At 35.6% G+C, this 20,009-nt stretch overlaps 1 protein-coding gene across 4 annotated transcripts in view; it reads left to right on the top strand.

Moving 5' to 3' along the window:
* Positions 1–8,562: 8,562 nt before the first annotated feature.
* The window catches only part of LOC114281490 (uncharacterized), a 31,053-nt gene continuing 19,606 nt past the window's right edge, over positions 8,563–20,009 (top strand). For 3 of the 4 annotated variants that reach the window (XM_082924257.1, XM_082924256.1, XM_028223947.2), the window contains exons 1-4: positions 8,720–8,959; positions 12,683–12,909; positions 18,781–18,919; positions 19,034–19,163. In XM_082924257.1, coding sequence (XP_082780383.1) covers positions 8,812–8,959; positions 12,683–12,909; positions 18,781–18,919; positions 19,034–19,163 — 644 coding nt within the window. In that variant the 5' untranslated portion in view covers positions 8,720–8,811. Of the gene's footprint in view, positions 8,960–12,682; positions 12,910–18,780; positions 18,920–19,033; positions 19,164–20,009 lie in introns of all 4 variants that reach the window. The other variant, XM_082924258.1, reaches the window with a different exon arrangement.

Raw genomic sequence — 20,009 nt, forward strand, 5'->3', positions numbered from 1 at the left:
TTCACAATAACCATGTAAATAAATATAGGCAAGTTACACAAATTTTATAACTCCAAAGAACTACATTTAATTCAAATTTTAATTTATCCAATTAAATCACACACTATTCATGGAAATAACTTATGTGTATAACTCTAGAAAACTAGAAGCAATTTCACATGCAAATTAGATAGTAAAGCTAGAAGTATGCAAAATCAAAATATACATATGCAACATTAGACAAATAGGATAAAACCAAATAAGTAGCATGCAGTTTATGTAAATAATTTGCATTGTTTATATGTAATAAACTAATAACCAAGCACTTCAAATATATAACCATTCAACCATTAACATGCAAAAATTCTAAAGATTAAATCATGTAATCTAATCTAGAAAATAATAAGCATGTAACAAATTAAAACCTAGAATAGAATAGAATTAGCATGTCAAAATTGCAACATCAATAAATTATATTTTATAACCTTAAAATTCATGCAAATCATAGAAGGGGAATGATGAACCATACTCATAAAATAAGATCAGAGTAATACAATTAAGTATACAAATTATGATAGAGCATTCTTAAACAATTAGAGAATCACATTGCATAATTTACAATCATTGAAATAGGGAGCAATTCCGCAACAGTTCCTAGTAATATTATACAAATGTCTATATATAAATCTATTCGATCAATTTCATAGGAAAAACATATATAAAAAATCTGTTTTAAGCTTGTTGTTCAAATTTTGAAATTAAATAAATAGATTTATGAAGAAATCAAATTATATATATACTAAGAACACATGCTAATAATTACAACTAAATTTCAACAGAAATGCACAAAACAATAAAACGGTAAAGAGACGAAACCGAAGCCTACACGGAAGCAGTTTCCTTAAAACAGATTTTGCCGCCTCACTGGTCGAGTGCTTGAGGAATCCCGGCGTCTGTCTCCCAGGATACGATGGTCAAAACCAGCTACGGCAGAAGCACTCTCTGTCTAGCTTAGCGAACAAAACAGTGGCAGTACTCTCTCACTGTAGGAACTTTCAGGCAAACTGACTTGTGAAATAGAAGTAAAAATTTCTGTGTTTGAGACTTGACAGGAGGGTCTCAATTTATACATGTATAGGGGAGAGAGGAAGAGCCTCCAGCCTTTATGGCTGTTCATAATGCACCATTAACCTCTGCAATAAAGGCAGGAGTTACAAACCCCATTAATGCACTATTAAACTCTGTAATAAATGCAGGAGTTAAAAACTTCATTACCTTTTTTCCATGAAGCTAACTTCATGAGGTAATTTCTCATTCAAATCTCAATAGTTTTTGGTCATTCTATCTGTGGTGTAAAGATCTCAATGCAAAGTATTTAGACCCACTTGGACCCAACACAATAGATGGTTGGGACCCACTTTAATATTTAATTAAAGTCACCAAAAAATCATTTTTTCCAACACTCCTCTATTGCCGTATGGCCGAGACTATCTAGGATTGATCCCAGCTTTGCCGATGAGATCTTTCAGTCGGGGTTGTGGGGTTTGCGAGGATTGAGGTTTGTTGGGCTAGAGGGTTGTAAGAGGTAGGGGTCACGGTGATAAAGGAAGGCTGGAGAGGGGTGACAACAAATATGGATGGGGTTGCAACATGGCAGAAGTGAGTGAGTGGAATACAAAATGTATATTAATAGGTAAGATTTTATAAAATTTATTAGTAAAACTCGCTTTTAAAAATTCTTATCTATCCATGTGTCTAATCAGTAATTTCTGTATTAGTAACCTTTTGGTTATTAAACATCACCCTAACTAAAAAAACCCTAATATACGGCATATCCAGCTTGGGTGCCCATCAAGTGAAAGTAAACAACCTGAAAGGAGTACTTCCTTTCCAGTCACAAAGTGGCCACACGGAAACAAAACAAAAGAAAACCGAGTAAACAAGAAGAGGACTTTCCACTAATGAGTTAAGATATCAATTATTTGAGCCGTAAGATTCAAGATTGGTTTTGTTTTCTCTTACCCGCTTTTCACGTTGAGCCTCTCTGATAAATCAATCCCTTGTCAAAAATAGAGAAAAATATTTCTGCACAAAAGTGAATTCAAGAAAAGGTACGAAACACTCTTTTAAGTCCTATCTATTATAGAGTTTAAATTACATTATTAGTTCGAATAGTTTAAGTAAAATATCACTTTAGTCATTATAATTTTAATTTAAATAATTTGACTATTACATTTTTAATTTTTAATAGTCTTACATTCACACAATTTCTTTTTCTCACAATTCCCTAATGAGATGGCAAGATAAAATACATGTAAGGAGAGTTTTGAAAGAATATTTGAATATGAGTCAACTTTTCAAATTTTGTTTCCCACGTCATTAGAGGGATTGTGGAAGAAAGAAATTGTGTGGATGAATAATTTTTCTTTAACTTTATTGCGAGTGATCCCTCTATCACTTAATGTTAGAATTTGGAACGGAAAAAGACTATTTGTAAAATTAGAGTGATTAAAGTGAAATTCATAACAAATTATATGGACCACCGGTGTAATGAATAAATTATATCAGTGGTCTTTATAGTTTCTTTTGAATACTATTTTGGTTCCTCTAATTTTGCAAGTGGTTTTTTCCATTCAAAATGTGAAGTAATTCCGGAATCACATTATTCAAATTGAAACTACGGAAACTAAAGTGAAATTTCGCTCAAATTAGAGGGACCATTGGTGTAATTTACCCTGTATCATATATCAAGAGGCTTGGAACTTGTAGGGCTCGTTACGGGTTTTATTTTGATAGTTTAAACTATTTATTTTGTACGATTCTCTGTGTATATTATTCATAAAAAAAAATTAGATCAATTCAATAGTCATATATTTTTATTTTAGCTTGTTTATTTCTAAAAAATAAACAATATTTGACAATACATCATTTATTCTTCTTTTTTTAGCTTGTTGCGGGGCACAACAACTACTGTTGTGCAGTAATATGAACCATTTTTTGACCCGTTTCGATAATCTGAATCGTTCACATTTTAGAGTATACCGAGTAAAACTTACGTACAAAAAATCAGGTTAATCGGATATCTTTAAGCATTTCATCCCTCACATTTATATTTATTTTTATACTTTAAATCACAATTGTCATTTATTTTTATAGATACAAATGCAATTTGATGAAATGATTAATAAAGTCCGATTAATTTAATTTTTTACAGATATATTCTACTTGATATACTTTAAAATATAAATGACTCAAATTATTGAAACGGACCTCAAAATAAATCCCAATAGCTACACAACAGTCACCCCATTTCCAGTAGGTAATTGTCACATAGATACTCAGGCCAAGTTTGGCATGACCTAAATAATACAAAAAGTCAAAAAGTCACTATCTTATTTAAGTCACATCATCTTATTTAAATCACATCATCTCTCTAACACATCACATCAAACCCAACCCAAACTCAACCCATATAAACAGTCACCCCAATTCCATTTTAGCCACATGTCAACTTTAAATAATGAGTTGTTTAGTACAACTTATATGACTTATTTATTATTATTATTTAATTTCTTTTTTGAAGTTTGTATGAGACTTTTTATAACTTATTAGATTTAAGTTACTTAAATAAATTTAAAAAATTAATTAATTAAAAGTTTGAAGAGATGTGTTTTTAAAATTTATTTTTTGATTATCCGTTCTCAACTTATAAAAAATTGTATCAAACACATACGAAGAGATTTTTAAAAAGTTCTGTGTGTTCATTTGTTATTAGGAGGAATAGGGAGAGGCCTGAGTATTTATAGAAAAAAGGGCCAGCAATAAATAAATAAATAAATAACAAAATAGTTATTGGAGTAACCAGTAAGATTTCAAACGAACCAATTTAAATTGAGTAGTAAGTTATTCAAATTTAATTTGAGAACTTGATGAATTTTAAAGCATGTTTAAGCTGTTATTCAAGCTTAATTTAAAACTTGATGAGTTTTAAAATTTGTTTAAACTTAACTTATTTATAGAATAGGTTGATTGCAAATGAAATTTTAACAAGCCAAACATGAAGCCAAAACAATCACCCCCAAAAAAAGGGCAACTGACGCCGGTAGCCCTTATGTTTTATCCCTCATGTTAATTTGGTTTTTACACTTTTAATTGACTCGATTTTGACCTTTAATTTTAGATTTTGTATTAAATTGATCCAATTGATAATATTGTTAGTATTTTATAAGAAAAATTATTACTAAATTGATTGGAATTAACTCACTGAGTTGAGTAAGTTTATAATGTTGCCTTTAAAAATATGGGACATGACACTTATGTGCATATTTTTCATAAAAAAAATATTAAGCATTGTAATCAATGGAACCAAATTGAGACAAAATCATAAATTCAAAATCAAAATCAAACTAATTAAAATTATATAGATTAAAATGACACAAATACCGAAGCACAGATACCTCTATAATAATTTGCCCAAAAAAAATTACTAGACCCAAAGTTGGAATGACTTGGGTTGAAAATACTAGGCCCAAACTTTGTCCAAGGCTAGTGGAGTTGCCCTCTAGGGCTATGGACCAGACTAGATTGGGGTGGGCCACGTGCTATTTTTCCACACAACCGGATTGCATTGCATACCAGATGGACAATTCATCTTTGAGAAGGCAGAAATCGAACCGGATGAGGATTCACACTCTTGTCAAAGAAATTAAAGAAAAGCCTTTCTGTTTTCAACTTCAGAAATACAAATACCAAAATTAATTAAATGGTATCGTCCATGTGCAGGAAAACTGAAGCTAAATACCGATGGAAGTGCAAGAGGGGAATCGAAGGGGCACCATGTGAATTTCCTTTCAAGGCACAAATTAAAAGAGTCAAGATTTTTGCTCCAAAGAACTGGATCATGTATCAAGCATATTAATCGAGAGGCAAACCAATGTGCTAATGCATTAGCTAGCTAAAATAGGAGTAGAACAATCTAAAAACTTTGTGGTGACCCATCTGTCCAGATGAGACATTTGATTGTTGCTGATATGTTAGATGTGGTGTATGAGAGGGACTAACTCTCTTTTCTTTTCTTGCTGTTGTAACTTTTCCTTTGCACCTTTAAAAAAAAAAAAAAAAAAAGAGAGATTGGATTGCATAGTAATAACAATCCAAACCAATCAAATAAATTTAGGTAGCGTTTGGTAGAGTTTTGTAAATGTGATTTGAGAGTATGAGTTGTATATTCTGAGTTTGTGTGTTGTGGAATTATGATTTGAGTGTAGAAAATTTATTTGGTAAAGAGTTTTGAAAATAGTTTTGAAAAGGGTTTTGATTTGAGTGGGGAATTATTGATGTGACATTTGATATGTGATACAAAAATTTAAAACTCATAACTAAACATACAACTCAAAATTATTTTAAAGCACATAAAAAATTTTAAAAATTTCAGAAAATGTTTTTTTCGATTATATAAATCAATTGCAAAAAAAAAAAAAAAAAAAAAAAAAATTACTATTCCGACCAACTGGCTGGACGACCGACCGACCGAATGTCCCGTCAGGCAAAATTTTCAAAAAAAAAAACGCTGAAATGCGCAGCTAAGACAGAGCAGAGACAGAGCTCTCTGCAGAGCGTTTGAAACGTGATTCCAAAACACTAAATAAACATCATGCTGAAACTATGGTGTAAAATCACGTTTTGAAATTACAACCAAACACAGCCTTAAATTTTCAGAAATCATATCCCTTAGTTGATTCCACTGAAAACCTAATACGAGTGACCTATGTGGAAAGCAGAGAAGAATAAGGGATCGATGGGTGTGAGCTATTAACAAGAAAGTTTGGTCGAGATCAAGGAAGGAAGAAAGCTAGGTGTCAAGGCTTTTATGAGTTCTATGAATGATCATGGGTTTGTAGACTTGCCTTCAATTGGGGTTCGTTTCACTTGGATCAACAATCGGCGAGGACATGATGTGTCTTATGAAAAACTTGATAGACCAGTAGCCTTATCGGATTAGATGCAACGTTTTCGCCATGTGGTTCTACTTGCACTCCCTATTCAGAGGTCAGATCATAGCCCTTTTTTTTGGATAAACAAGTCATATTATAACCAAAAAAGAAAGATATACAATGAAGTTCAATACACATCTTTTGTACGGAGAATAAACATAAACAAAAACAAACTACTCCCTCAAAAGAAACAAACTAAGCTTATAGACGACAAACACAACATACACAACAAAGGATTCAAAATTTCCCTCTAGCACTCTTCAAGTAATGAAGTTTCGCTTTGAGTTTTTTTCTGTTATCCTCCTTTGTAGTCTCCCCATTAATGGGATCACTTGGAGATGGACTCCCTCTACTTTTTAAGTTGTTCGTTTGACACAACAACTCTTGATTTAATTTTCCATTCCCCAACTCTCCCATATCACATGATTCAAGGACATCAAAAGTATTAGATGCTGATGGAGTGAAACGCTGCGTCTCTCCTTCTTTGTTTATCACTGTCATTGAACCTTGCGCATCATCTCTCCCTTTTTTCTTCACTACTTCCCACTTAGTTGGAACTTGTATGTTAGTCTCCTTGACTCTCCACTCTTGTTTGGAAGATGGAGGGTTCAAAGTCTTTGGCTTCTGAGGGCACAAATTAGTGGTATGACCAAAAGTCTTACAAACATCACACCTTTTGGGCTTCCATGGAATCTCAACTTGAATCTCATATGGGTCACCATAACCAAGATTTATTTTGAAAGACTCAGGGATCTCTTTATTTGCTGGCACTTCAATACATATTCTCGCAAAGGTAAGTCTGCTTCTCTTGAACGTAGGCTCATCCAAATAAAGAGGAGTTCCCATGATCACAGCCCTTTGATTTTGGATACGAGTCCTATAGCTAAAGGAAAAAATGGCTTCAGGTGTTTTGAAGTGGTATGGTTGATGGATAAGGTCACAATAGAAATTGTTAAGAAGGCATGGGTTGTCCTGGTTCGAGGATCTTATGCTTTTCAAACAATGCAACATCAGAAGTTTGTAACACAACATCTTAGGATTTTGAATAATCTACCATAGAAAAGTTTAGCTGCGCAAATTGTTAGGGTTAGAACTCAGTTGTTAGAGATTCAGAGTAGATGAGACTTATTGTCCTTATATAATGAAGAACAAAAATTAAGACAATGTCAAGATGATTTGTTGCAAAAACAGGAAGTATATTGGGCCTAGAGAGCACGGCAAAAATGGCTTCAATTTGGGGATAGAAACACCAAGTTTTTCCATATGGCTACAACTATCTGTGCTAATAAAAGAAGGGCTTTGTTTTGAAGCGGTATGGTTGATGGATAAGGTCACAATAGAAATTGTTAAGAAGGCATGGGTTGTCCTGGTTCGAGGATCTTATGCTTTTCAAACAATGCAACATCAGAAGTTTGTAACACAACATCTTAGGATTTTGAATAATCTTCCATAGAAAAGTTTAGCTGCGCAAATTGTTAGGGTTAGAACTCAGTTGTTAGAGATTCAGAGTAGATGAGACTTATTGTCCTTATATAATGAAGAACAAAAATTAAGACAATGTCAAGATGATTTGTTGCAAAAATCGGAAGTACATTGGGCCTAGAGAGCATGGCAAAAATGGCTTCAATTTGGGGATAGAAACACCAAGTTTTTCCATATGGCTACCACTATCTGTGCTAATAAAAGAAGGATTTTGTTTTGAAGCGGTATGGTTGATGGATAAGGTCACAATAAAAATTGGTAAGAAGGCATGGGTTGTCCCGGTTCGAGGATCTTATGCTTCTCAAACAATGCAGCATCAGAAGTTTGTAACACAACATCTTAGGAATTTGAATAATCTGCCATAGAAAAGTTTAGCTGCGCAAATTGTTAGGGTTAGAACTCAATTGTTAGAGATTCAGAGTAGACGAGACTTATTGTCCTTATATAATGAAGAACAAAAATTAAGACAATTTTAAGATGATTTGTTGCAAAAACAGGAAGTATATTGGGCCTAGAGAGCACGGCAAAAATGGCTTCAATTTGGGGATAGAAACACCAAGTTTTTCCATATGGCTACAACTATCTGTGCTAATAAAAGAAGGGCTTTGTTTTGAAGCGGTATGGTTGATGGATAAGGTCACAATAGAAATTGTTAAGAAGGCATGGGTTGTCCTGGTTCGAGGATCTTATGCTTTTCAAACAATGCAACATCAGAAGTTTGTAACACAACATCTTAGGATTTTGAATAATCTTCCATAGAAAAGTTTAGCTGCGCAAATTGTTAGGGTTAGAACTCAGTTGTTAGAGATTCAGAGTAGATGAGACTTATTGTCCTTATATAATGAAGAACAAAAATTAAGACAATGTCAAGATGATTTGTTGCAAAAATCGGAAGTACATTGGGCCTAGAGAGCATGGCAAAAATGGCTTCAATTTGGGGATAGAAACACCAAGTTTTTCCATATGGCTACCACTATCTGTGCTAATAAAAGAAGGATTTTGTTTTGAAGCGGTATGGTTGATGGATAAGGTCACAATAAAAATTGGTAAGAAGGCATGGGTTGTCCCGGTTCGAGGATCTTATGCTTCTCAAACAATGCAGCATCAGAAGTTTGTAACACAACATCTTAGGAATTTGAATAATCTGCCATAGAAAAGTTTAGCTGCGCAAATTGTTAGGGTTAGAACTCAATTGTTAGAGATTCAGAGTAGACGAGACTTATTGTCCTTATATAATGAAGAACAAAAGTTAAGACAATTTTAAGATGATTTGTTGCAAAAACAGGAAGTATATTGGGCCTAGAGAGCACGGCAAAAATGGCTTCAATTTGGGGATAGAAACACCAAGTTTTTCCATATGGTTACAACTATCTGTGCTAATAAAAGAAGGATTTTGTTTCTCAGAATGAAGGATGGTTCTTTTTGTACTAATCAGATGGATATTGAGAATGCCTTCTTGAACCATTTCAAGACTTTGTACCAAACCTTCGACTTATCTCCTTCAGGTACTTTACTACCTTTTTCTTATCTTGAAAATTATTGTCTGCTTTCAATTGTAGATTGTCGAAGAAGCAAAAAGGGTTTTGAATTCTTCGTTTTTGGCTCAAGAAGTGAAATAGACTGCCTTTTTTTATGGGAGGGGTTAAGGCCCCGAGATCGGATGCTATGACTGTGGCCTTTTATCAAAATTCTTGGGACACGGTTGGGGATTCGATAGTCTCTGTAATGTTGTCTTTTCTTAATTTGGGGATCATACTTAAGGAGATGGACCATACTTTCTTAGCTTTAATCCCCAAGAAGAAAGATATGCAATTTGACCCATAAGTCTTTGTAATGTCATTTATAAAATCATTTCTAAAGTCTTAGTGAATATATTGAAAGAAATTCTTCCTGCTTTGATTCACCCGTCGCAGAACACTTTTGTTGCGATTGGTTTCATTACTGCTAATGTTCTGGTGGCTTATGAATAAATGGAATTTATTAGGAAAAAAATGGGGGGGGGGGGGGGGAATAATTATTTTTATTTTTTATTCTTTTTTGTGTGCGCTTAAATTAGATATGAATATGATAGAGTTAGGATTTTCTGTGTAAAATCTTGGAGGTTTTGGGTTCAGTTCACATTGTCAACTGTTTCTTTCTTGATATTGGTGAATTATCAACAATCCGAATGGTCTCAACCGAAATGTGGTCTAAGACAAAGGGACCCATTGTCTTCGTACCTTTTTATCAAGCCTTATCTTTGGCATTAGATGCTCTTGCGTCCCAGGGTGTTCGTAAAGGGATGTCTATTTATCATAATGCACCTGTTATTTCTCATCTCCTTTTTGCGAATGATTGCTTATTTTTCATGGAGTTTGATTTGGAGTCGATTTGGTTTTTGAAATGGTTTCTGGAAGCTTTTTGTGACCAATTCGGTCTTTGGATTAATTTTCATAAGTCTGAACTTTTTGTTAGTCCTAATATGAGCCCAACTCAGTGTGGTTTTCTTAGTGATTGTGTTGGGGTCAAACTGGTTGATAGACTTGGAATGTATTTGGGTGTAGTTCTAGGTGCTGGATGTTCTAAGGTAGATTAAAGTCATATTCTCAATAGATTTTTTGTTAAGCTGTTGGGATGAAATGTAGTCTTTTATCGTTTGCTGGTGGATGTGTCTTGTAGACATTAGTATTAAATCATGTGGGAGTTTAAATAAATATTTGATTCAAGTCAAATTGATAAATTTAAATATAATTAATTGGACTCTAATAGAAGTCAAACATTACAAGAAAAGTGGGTTTATGAGACGGAATTATTTGCGACGGCACATTTGCCGTCTAAAAAAAGCAGAGTATTTGCAACGGTACCATTTGCCATCTCAAAAAAACAGAGCATTTGCGACGGCATACCGTCGCAAATACTCTCATTTTTTGAGACGGCAAATGGTGCCGTCGCAAATACTCTGCTTTTTTGAGATGGCAATTTCTGCCGTCGCAAAAAGTGACTTTCGTGTTTTTTTTGTTTTTAGTGAATATTTTTAAAATTTTAAATATTTTTTTAAGATGCACCTTATTTAGATGTATCTAAAAAATACAAAATTTATGAAAAAATATTTTTAAAAATTAATAAATACATAAAAATACAAAAAAAAAAATGTATTGAATTATTGTATTTTTTTTTTTTTTGTATTTTTGGTATTTAGTGAATTTTTAAAAGATTTTTTTTACAACTTTTTCATTTTTAGGTGTATTTATGTTAGATGTGTCTAAAAATTAAAAAAAAAATACTTAAAATATTTAAAAAATTCAATAAAAACAATATAACACGGAAAACAAGAAAGTATAATTTTCTCAAAAGAGTTTTTGGAAAACTCTAACCTAGCATAGTGATTGTGGTTTTGAGATAGCTTTATATATATACAGTCACAAAATGATTTGAATAAATTCAACAATATTTTTCTGTCGCAAAAAAATAAAATAAAAAACACAATGTCGTCTTACTCTTTGATATAACATTTCTCTTTTCATTCATTTTTTCATCTTTCTGTCTCTCTGTCTCTATCTCTCTCTCTCTGTTTATCTCTTTCACTCATCACTCTTCTTTCTCTGTCTGTCTGTTTCTTTCTCTCATTTTCTCTCTGTGTCTCCCGCCTATCTCTCTTCTCTCTATCTCTCTCATCTGTTTTCTTTTTCTGTCTCGTTCGCTCATCTCTCTTCTCTCTATCTCTCTCATTTCTTTTCTCTCTCTCTCTCTCTTATCTTTCTATCTCTCTTTATCTCTCTCGCTCATTTCTCTTCTCTCTCTGTCTCTCTATTTTTCTGTGTCTCTCTCTCGCTCATATCTTTTCGCTCTATTTCTCTCTTTTTTTGTCTATCTCTCGCTTATCTCTTGTTTCTCTCTCTTTTTCTATCTCTTTCTCTTTCTATCTCCCTCTCTCTTTCTCTCTCTATCTCTTTTTCTGTCTATCTCTCTCTCTCTTTCTCTCTCTCACTCATCACTCTTCTCTCTTTCTCTCTCACTCATCACTTTTCTCTGTTTGGCTGTCTCTCTCTCTCTCTGTGTCTCTGTCTCTCTTCTTTTTTTCTCTCTCACTCATCACTCTTCTCTGTCTGTCTGTCTATCTGTCTCTTTCTGTCTCTCTCTTTCTCTCTCTGTGTCTCTCGTCCATCTCTCTCTGTCTCTGTCTTTGTCTCTATCTCTCTTCTCTTTCTCTCACTCACTCATCACTCTTCTCTGTCTGTCTGTTTCTCTGTTTCTCTTTGTGTCTCTCGCCCATCTCTCTTCTCTCTATCTCTCTCATCTCTCTCATCTCTCTTATCTCTCTATTCTCTTTATCTCTCTCATTCTCTCGCTCATCTCTTTCTGTCTCTCTCTCATTTATCTCTTTTCGCTCATTTTCTCTCTCTCTCTTTGTCTGTCTATTTTCACCCATTTTTTTATCTTCCTCTCTCTCTTCTCTTTCTCTCTCTTACTTATCACTCTTCTCTCTCTATCTGTCTGTCTGTCTATCTCTGTCTGTCACTCATCTATCTCTTCTCTCATATGTTTTCTCTCTCTGTCTCTTTCGCTCATCTCTCTTCCCTCTATGTCTTTCTCTGTCTCTTTCGTTCATCACTATTTTCTCTATATCTCTCTCGCTCATCTCTCTTCTCTCTCTATCTCTTTTTCTGTCTCTCACTCTCTATCTCTTTCTCTCTTTGTCTCTCCCTCTCTCTCTCTGTGTCTTTGTCTCTCTCTCTTCTCTATCTGTCTCTCACTCATCTCTTTCTCACCACCCATCTCTTCTACCACATTCACCACTACTGCAAATGTCATTCCACTACTAGCTTTATTACCATTGTTGCCACTCCACCTCTACGACTACCATTACTACCACCATCGTTACCACTCCATTACCACTACCACCACCACTATTACTATTACCTCTCCCCTACCACCGCCACTCCATCTCCTCTACCACTACCACAACTTCACCACTAATCTCATTCACCACCACCACCACCACCTTCATCACTACTGCCGCTCCCTCTCCTCTACCACAAAAAAAGATTTTTCATTGATCGTAAAAAAATAATTTTATTTTAACGAAAAATATTTTTTATTAAAATATTAGCTCTACCAAATAAAAAAAAAAATCATTAAAATAAAAATGAAACAAAATTTCCCCCTTTTTTCATTGACCCGCCAGCTCAAACAATTTCCCCCATTTTTTCTCTCTGTCTTTCCCCCCATTTTTTTTCATTTCCTTTCAGGTTTGCAGAGCCCTAAGTTTCGAAAGAACAATCTCTCTCTCTCTCTCTCTCTCTCACGGAGGCGAGCGACGAGCGGGGAATTTTGGTTTGGACGAGCAACCGGCAGGACCATGATTCTCGACAAGGGTCAGCTTCTCGAGACCAAGCAAATGTTCCGCGACGCCGGTGAGCAGTGGCCTGTTATTATCCCCGAGGAGGAGATCCGCCGAGCAGCCCCTGGTACTAAGGTAACAGTTTCTGATCAAATCTCGACATTTTTTGATTCATACATTTGATCGAACAGTTGGTGGGTCTTTATTATTCTTTCTTCATTGTTGTCCGAACATTAGTCGTCATGTTTGTCAAATAAACAGCAAAAAGACTTTTCTTCTTCTTAATCTTCTTCTCCACTGCTTTATCTGCTTCAAAGGTGATGGGATTTGAAGTCATAACCATCCATCACTCCATGAACAAGAGCAGACAATATTTCACAGATTGGTGCACGAGACACCTTTTCCAGGGATGATAACAAATCAGCACGTGTTTCTTCAATAAGTGGGTTGATGAATGACTTCATGTAGTGATCAGTTGATAAATATGTCATTGGAATTTGCTTAACCTGTCAAAAAAAAAAAAAAAAAAATTCAAAATTTAAAACAGACTTCACTTGTTCATGTTGAATAGCTTGATGGGGCCCTTTTCTCAGAGCAGTTCTACGATTCACGTCACTTTGTTTGCATTTAGTCCTGAATGCATCTTTCTATTTGGTGCATTAATCATAGAAATAATCACAACCAAACTATAGTAACTGAGAAATATTAATATTGAGAGAGAGAGAGAGTGATTGAAAGACTAAACATAGACTTTTTTTTTTTTTATTTCAATAAAGCATATGAATTAAATAATCACCGAAAGCATATGAAATAAAGAAAAAGGGCTTGATGCATATGGCATCTGATGAAAACGTGGCTTGATTTTCAACACTCCCCCTCAAGCAACGTTGTAGATGTTAATCATGCCCAATTTGTCCGTCAGATCTTCGAAGTTAACTCGAGCAAGAGCTTTGGTGAGAATGTCAGCTTTTTGACAGTTTGTTGGAGTGTAGCTGACTTGAAAAACTCCCTCTTCAATCTTTTCCTTGATAAAGTGTCGATCTATCTCCACGTGCTTAGTGCGATCATGATGAACAGGATTCTTAGCGATACTGATGGCGGCTTGGTTGTCGCAGTATAAAACCATGGGATGCTCAGATGGAACTCGTAATTCTTCTAACAGTCTGTTCAACCAGATTCCCTCACAGATACCTAGGGCCATAGCACGAAATTCTGCCTTAGCACTACTACGGGCGACCACTGACTGTTTCTTGCTTCGCCATGTAACCGCGTTCCCCCAAACAAATGAACAATAGCCAGAGGTTGATCTCCGATCAGTTACTGAACCTGCCCAATCTGCGTCTGAAAAAATCTCAATTTTTCTATTTGTTGTTCTTTGGAAGAAGAGACCCTTTCCCGGTGTCTTTTTTAGGTACCTCAATATTCTGGTCACAGCAGTCATGTGTTTGTCGGTAGGATTGTTCATGAATTGACTGACCACACTAACAGAGAAGCTGATGTCTGGCCTTGTATGAGAAAGATAAATGAGTTTTCCCACAAGACGTTGATATCTCCCTTTATCACTTGGTGCACTACCGTCACTTTCTTCCAATTTGATAGTTGTGTCCATAGGAGTTTCTGCCGGCTTGCATCCTAGCATCCCTGTTTCATTCAGTAAGTCTAGAACGTATTTACGTTGTGAGACGACTATACCTTTCTTTGACCTAGCAATTTCCATTCCAAGAAAGTACTTAAGATTTCCAAGATCTTTAATCTCAAATTCCTTTGTTAGGAATGTTTTAAGTAAGCCAATTTCCTCTTCATGATCGCCTGTTAGAATTATGTCATCCACATAAACAATGATAATTGCCAATTTCCCTCCTAGGGAGTGCTTCACAAATAATGTATGATCGGATTGACATTGAACAAAACCGTACCCTTTTACTGCCTTAGTGAACCGTTCAAACCAGGTCCTGGGAGATTGTTTGAGACCATACAAGGATTTTCGGAGTCTGCAAACTTTGTTGAAATTTGATGTTGTCTCAAGTCCAGCCGGAATGTCCATGTAAACTTCTTCCGCTAAGTCACCATTGAGGAAGGCATTTTTTACATCAAGTTGGTGAAGTGACCAATCGAGATTAGCTGCCAAGGATAAAAGTACACGAACAGTGTTGAGCTTGGCAACTGGAGCAAAGGTTTCTTGATAGTCAATGCCATAGGATTGGGAGAATCCTTTGGCAACCAACCGAGCTTTATAACGTTCCACATTACCATCTGCCTTGTGTTTTACTGTGAAAATCCATTTACATCCAACGGGTTTCTTACCTCTTGGAAGATCAGTAATTTCCCAAGTACCATTCGTTTCCAGAGCCCGAACTTCCTCAATGACTGCTGCCTTCCACTGAGGAGACTTGAAGGCTTCCTGAATATTCCGAGGAATGTGTATCTCCGTGATGCTAGAAGTGAAGGCACGGAACGAAGGTGATAGATTATCATAAGAAATAAAGTTCCCAATGGGATGCTGAGTACATGATCTAACTCCTTTTCTCCAAGCTATGGGCATATTAAGAATACTGTTTTCGAACTCAGAATCAACAGTACTATCTGTGGTAAGAAGATTGTTACCTGGAATGTTGCTTGGATTAGAACCCGGTTCAGCCTCATGGGATTGTTGAGAAAGTGCTCCTTCCTCCATTTCCTCTTGGATGTGTTCATTATCCCGCAAGGCAACAATGAACTTGGAATTTTCGGCAGGTACAGATGGATTCAATGACTCAGGAGGTGTGGGATTTTTGGTGGTGATGGATGGCTCACTAAATGACTCAGGGGTCCAAAATTGATATTCCTGGGTTGGAGTCTCCCCCTGAATATCAATTTTAGGGTAGTAAGACTGGGTTTCAAAAAATGTGACATCCATGGAAGTGTAGAATTTCCTAGTGACCGGAGAGTAACACTTATACCCTTTCTGATGTGACGAATACCCAATGAAGACACACTTGAGCGACCGGGGATCAAGTTTACCTCGATACTGTTGATGGACATGAACAAAGACAGAACACCCGAAAATTTTGGGTGGGATGGTGGAGATGAGGCGAGTAGTGGGAAAGGATTTTAGGAGAAGTTGACAAGGAGTTTGGAATTGTAGTACCTTAGATGGCATCCTATTGATAAGATAGGCAGCTGTAAGAACAGCTTCCCCCCAGAAGAATTGTGGAACATTTGTGGAAAACATGAGTGATCTAGCAACATCTAACAAATGCCGATTTTTCCGTTCAGCGATGCCGTTTTGTTGTGGGGTGTCAACACATGAACTTAAGTGTACTATCCCTTTGTCTGCTAAAAAATCTCCTAGAATTGAGTTGAAATAGTCCCGAGCGTTATCAGACTTTAGAATTTGGATTTTTGACTGGAATTGTGTCTGAATCATAATTTGAAAATTTTTGAAGATTTGGCTCGTTTCAGATTTGTCTTTCATGAGGAAGACCCAGGTTAATCTAGTGTGATCATCTATGAATGTGACAAACCACCTAGTACCAGTTACATTTTTTATTCTGGATGGACCCCAGATATCACTATGAATTAGTGAGAATGGACGAGACGCTTTATAGGATTGAATGGGAAAATGGGACCGTACATGCTTAGAAAATTGACAGATTTCACAATCAAAAGGTTTTGGATTTTTATTAAATAATGAAGGAAATAAATGCTTGAGATACATAACATTAGGATGACCTAAGCGATAGTGCCACAACATAATTGCTCTATCGTTATTTTGACACGAAACCGAAAAAGAACTACCACAAATTGCCGTTTGAGGTTGTTCTTGTGGATAGTGGCGTTCCTTAAGGATGTAGAGTCCAGAGCATTCCTCAGCATTGCCAATCATCTTCCCCGAATCCAAATCCTGAAATTCACAATGAGTGGAGAAAAAATTAGTAACACACCTCTTTTCCTTAGTGAGTTTACTAATTGACAATAAATTACAGTCCAAGTCAGGAACAAGGAGAACAGAGTTGAGAATAAGATTCCTAGACAGCACAACTGAACCTGTACCGGCAACCTTTGATAGTGAACCATCTGCTATTCGGACCGTTAAATTATTTTGACATGAGTTATATGTATCAAAAATCGTTGCATCTCCCGTCATATGATCAGATGCTCCTGAGTCCACAATCCAAGGTTTTTTACGTTTCTTACTAACAGTAAAGGCGTTCAAAGAATTACCTTTGTGAGCCAAGGTTCCGGATCCTATGATGTGGTTGGAAGACGAACCAGATTGTGACTGTAGTAGTTTCTGGAGCATCTCCATTTGCTCCTTGGTGAAAGGGCTTGCTTCAGGTTGTGGTGATGGTTCATTTGTACCTACATGATTACCTCGTCCTTCTTTCTCAAGAGGCTGACGTGGTTTCCAATCTACTGGCTTTCCATGAATCTTCCAGCAAGTTTCTCTCGAGTGACCCGGCTTTTTGCAATGATCACACCAAGGCCTACCTCCTTTATTTTTCTAACGGTTGTCGATAGGAGCGAATTGAGTCTTAAGAGCCGAGCTTTCTGCCATATTCAGTTGTTGATGAGATCCCATCATGAGTTTTTTCCGACTTTCTTCGCGACGGACTTCAGAGAATGCCTCTCTAAGGTTAGGGAGCGGTTTTACTCCCATAATTCTTCCTCTGATTTCATCAAGATTTGTGTTCAATCCTAACAAGAATTTAAACACGCGCTTCCCTTCGACAATCTTTTTATATAACAGACCATCAGTAACACACTGCCAGTTATGAACCTCAAACGTATCAAGTTGACGCCATAGACGAGTAAGGGTATTGAAATATTCAGTTACCGTAAGATTGTCTTGACGTAAATTGTGGAGGGAGCTTTCAAGCTGGATGATTTCAGATGTGTTTTCCTTGTCTGAAAACGTTTCTTTTGCCATGTCCCAGATCTCTTTGGCAGTATCAAATGACAGAAAATTTTCGCCAATGTCAGTGGTCATAGAGTTGACGAGCCACGACATGACCATATTATTTTCAGCTATCCACCTTTTGTAGGTTGATGCTGTGGTTTCTGGTAGCGCCGAGGCTCCGGTGATGTAGTCATCTTTCTCCTTTCCCCGTATAAACATTAACATGGATTGAGACCATTGCAAATAATTTTGCCCATTCAGTTTATGGGCAGTGATCGGAAGATGAGAGGTTTCCATTTGATGAGAGGATGAAGATGATGAGATGATAATATCAGAAGAAGAAGAGGATGAGTTGATAGTCATTCCGAAAGCTGGACCGTATTTAGTCATGCAATAGAAGGATATATTTGAGTAGAAGAGAAAAAATTCGAATATTGACTGAAGAGGCGAAAATGACGAGACAGGATTACACCTGCTCTGATACCATGAGAAATATTAATATTGAGAGAGAGAGAGAGTGATTGAAAGACTAAACATAGACTTTTTTTTTTTTATTTCAATAAAGCATATGAATTAAATAATCACCGAAAGCATATGAAATAAAGAAAAAGGGCTTGATGCATATGGCATCTGATGAAAACGTGGCTTGATTTTCAACAGTAACTAATAGTCTAGTCTTATCTTAATTTATTTTATCTAATAGGCTAGCTCTTGGGAGCTTATTGGGTCTCATTCTGTAACTCTGTTGAAGGCAACCACTACATGGTACACCTATTGGTTATGTTACTCTTTGATCTAGCTTTACAATTTCAAGTCATCAAATAGTCTAGGGTTTATATAGAGTATTTAATAGACTATTAGCTTATTTACTCTTAGATATATAACATAAAACTACATAGATATATAACATAAGACTATTAGCTTATTCACATCATACCCATCATCCATCCATCCATCCATCCACACATACATGCATGCATTCCAAAGTCAACTGCTAGGCTCTCACTCTCTCTCCCTCTCTCTCTCTCTCTCTCTCTCTCTCTACTACATTTTTCTCTCTCTTCTACCATTTATCTGAGTGGAGTACAGACCTTGAGTGAGTTGGGTGATCAAGTGTGTGTTTTTAGACTGAAATGGGAAGAGCACCTTGCTGTGAGAAAGTGGGGTTGAAAAGGAGGAGATGGACTGCAGAAGAAGATGAGATCTTGACCAAGTACATTCAAGCTAATGGGGAAGGTTCTTGGAGGTCTATGCCCAAGAATGCTGGTGAGATTTTCTACTCTTCTTATTACATTTCACTATATCAAACTTATATATGTATATGTATCTTTCAAGAAACAAATGGAATGAGTCTTATATTTTTTATTTATGGTTTTGAAGGGTTACTTAGGTGTGGGAAAAGCTGCAGACTGAGATGGATTAACTACTTGAGATCTGACTTGAAGAGAGGCAACATATCTTCTGAAGAAGAAGAAATCATCACTAAATTGCACTCTACTTTGGGCAATAGGTTAGTGCAGCATTCCCTCATTATCTTTCCAACAAAAAATCTGTAGACATAATCTATGATGTGAATTTTGAAATTTTTTTATTGAAATTTGAGATTAGATATTATAGAAGTGATGACTGTAAAAATATTAGAGACCTTAAACAATTTATTACAAATTTTACCAAATATATATATGAATATGAATTTTACATGAGTAAATATGATTATGATTATAAGTTTTACATGGGTGTGAACGTCACAGGGTGGTTAATTAACTTTTTTTATAATATTTTGTGTATCCAACGTTGCTCCAAAATTATCTTCCATTCTATATGGTAGGGAACAGGACATATCTATGCAGGATTTCCCCAATATTTTTATGACCGAATCTTAACCGTATGATTTTGCCTCAATATTTTTATGTTTTAAAACTGGCGTTACGCTATGTTATTGAAATTGTAAAGCTAGCCTGTTAGATAAAAGAGTAAATAAGCTAATAGGCTAGTTTTATGTTATATATCTATGTAAATAAGCTAATAGCCTGTTAGTAACTAATAGTCTAGTTTTATGTTATATATCTATGTAGTTTTCTCTTTGTTCATGGTTGTCTAGGGTTTCTATAGAGTATTTAATTGTATATTCATGTGCCATGTGAGCTAGATGTTTTTAGATTAGTGTTTAATTTCATGCTTTCATGGTGATCTGTGAAGGTTTTAACAGTCAATATTGATAAGTCATGTTAGAGATTGGTTTTGTTTTTTTGTTTTATTTTTTGGTGTGATAGATCGATGTGACTTTCTATATATGATGTTGAATAATCCTTTTTGTTGTGATACATAAAAGTGACTTGTTTTCTTAAAAATAATT

The sequence above is a fragment of the Camellia sinensis genome, chromosome 4, assembly GCF_055761805.1.
Source record: "Camellia sinensis isolate YWXY chromosome 4, ASM5576180v1, whole genome shotgun sequence".
NCBI classification, from domain to species: domain Eukaryota; kingdom Viridiplantae; phylum Streptophyta; class Magnoliopsida; order Ericales; family Theaceae; genus Camellia; species Camellia sinensis.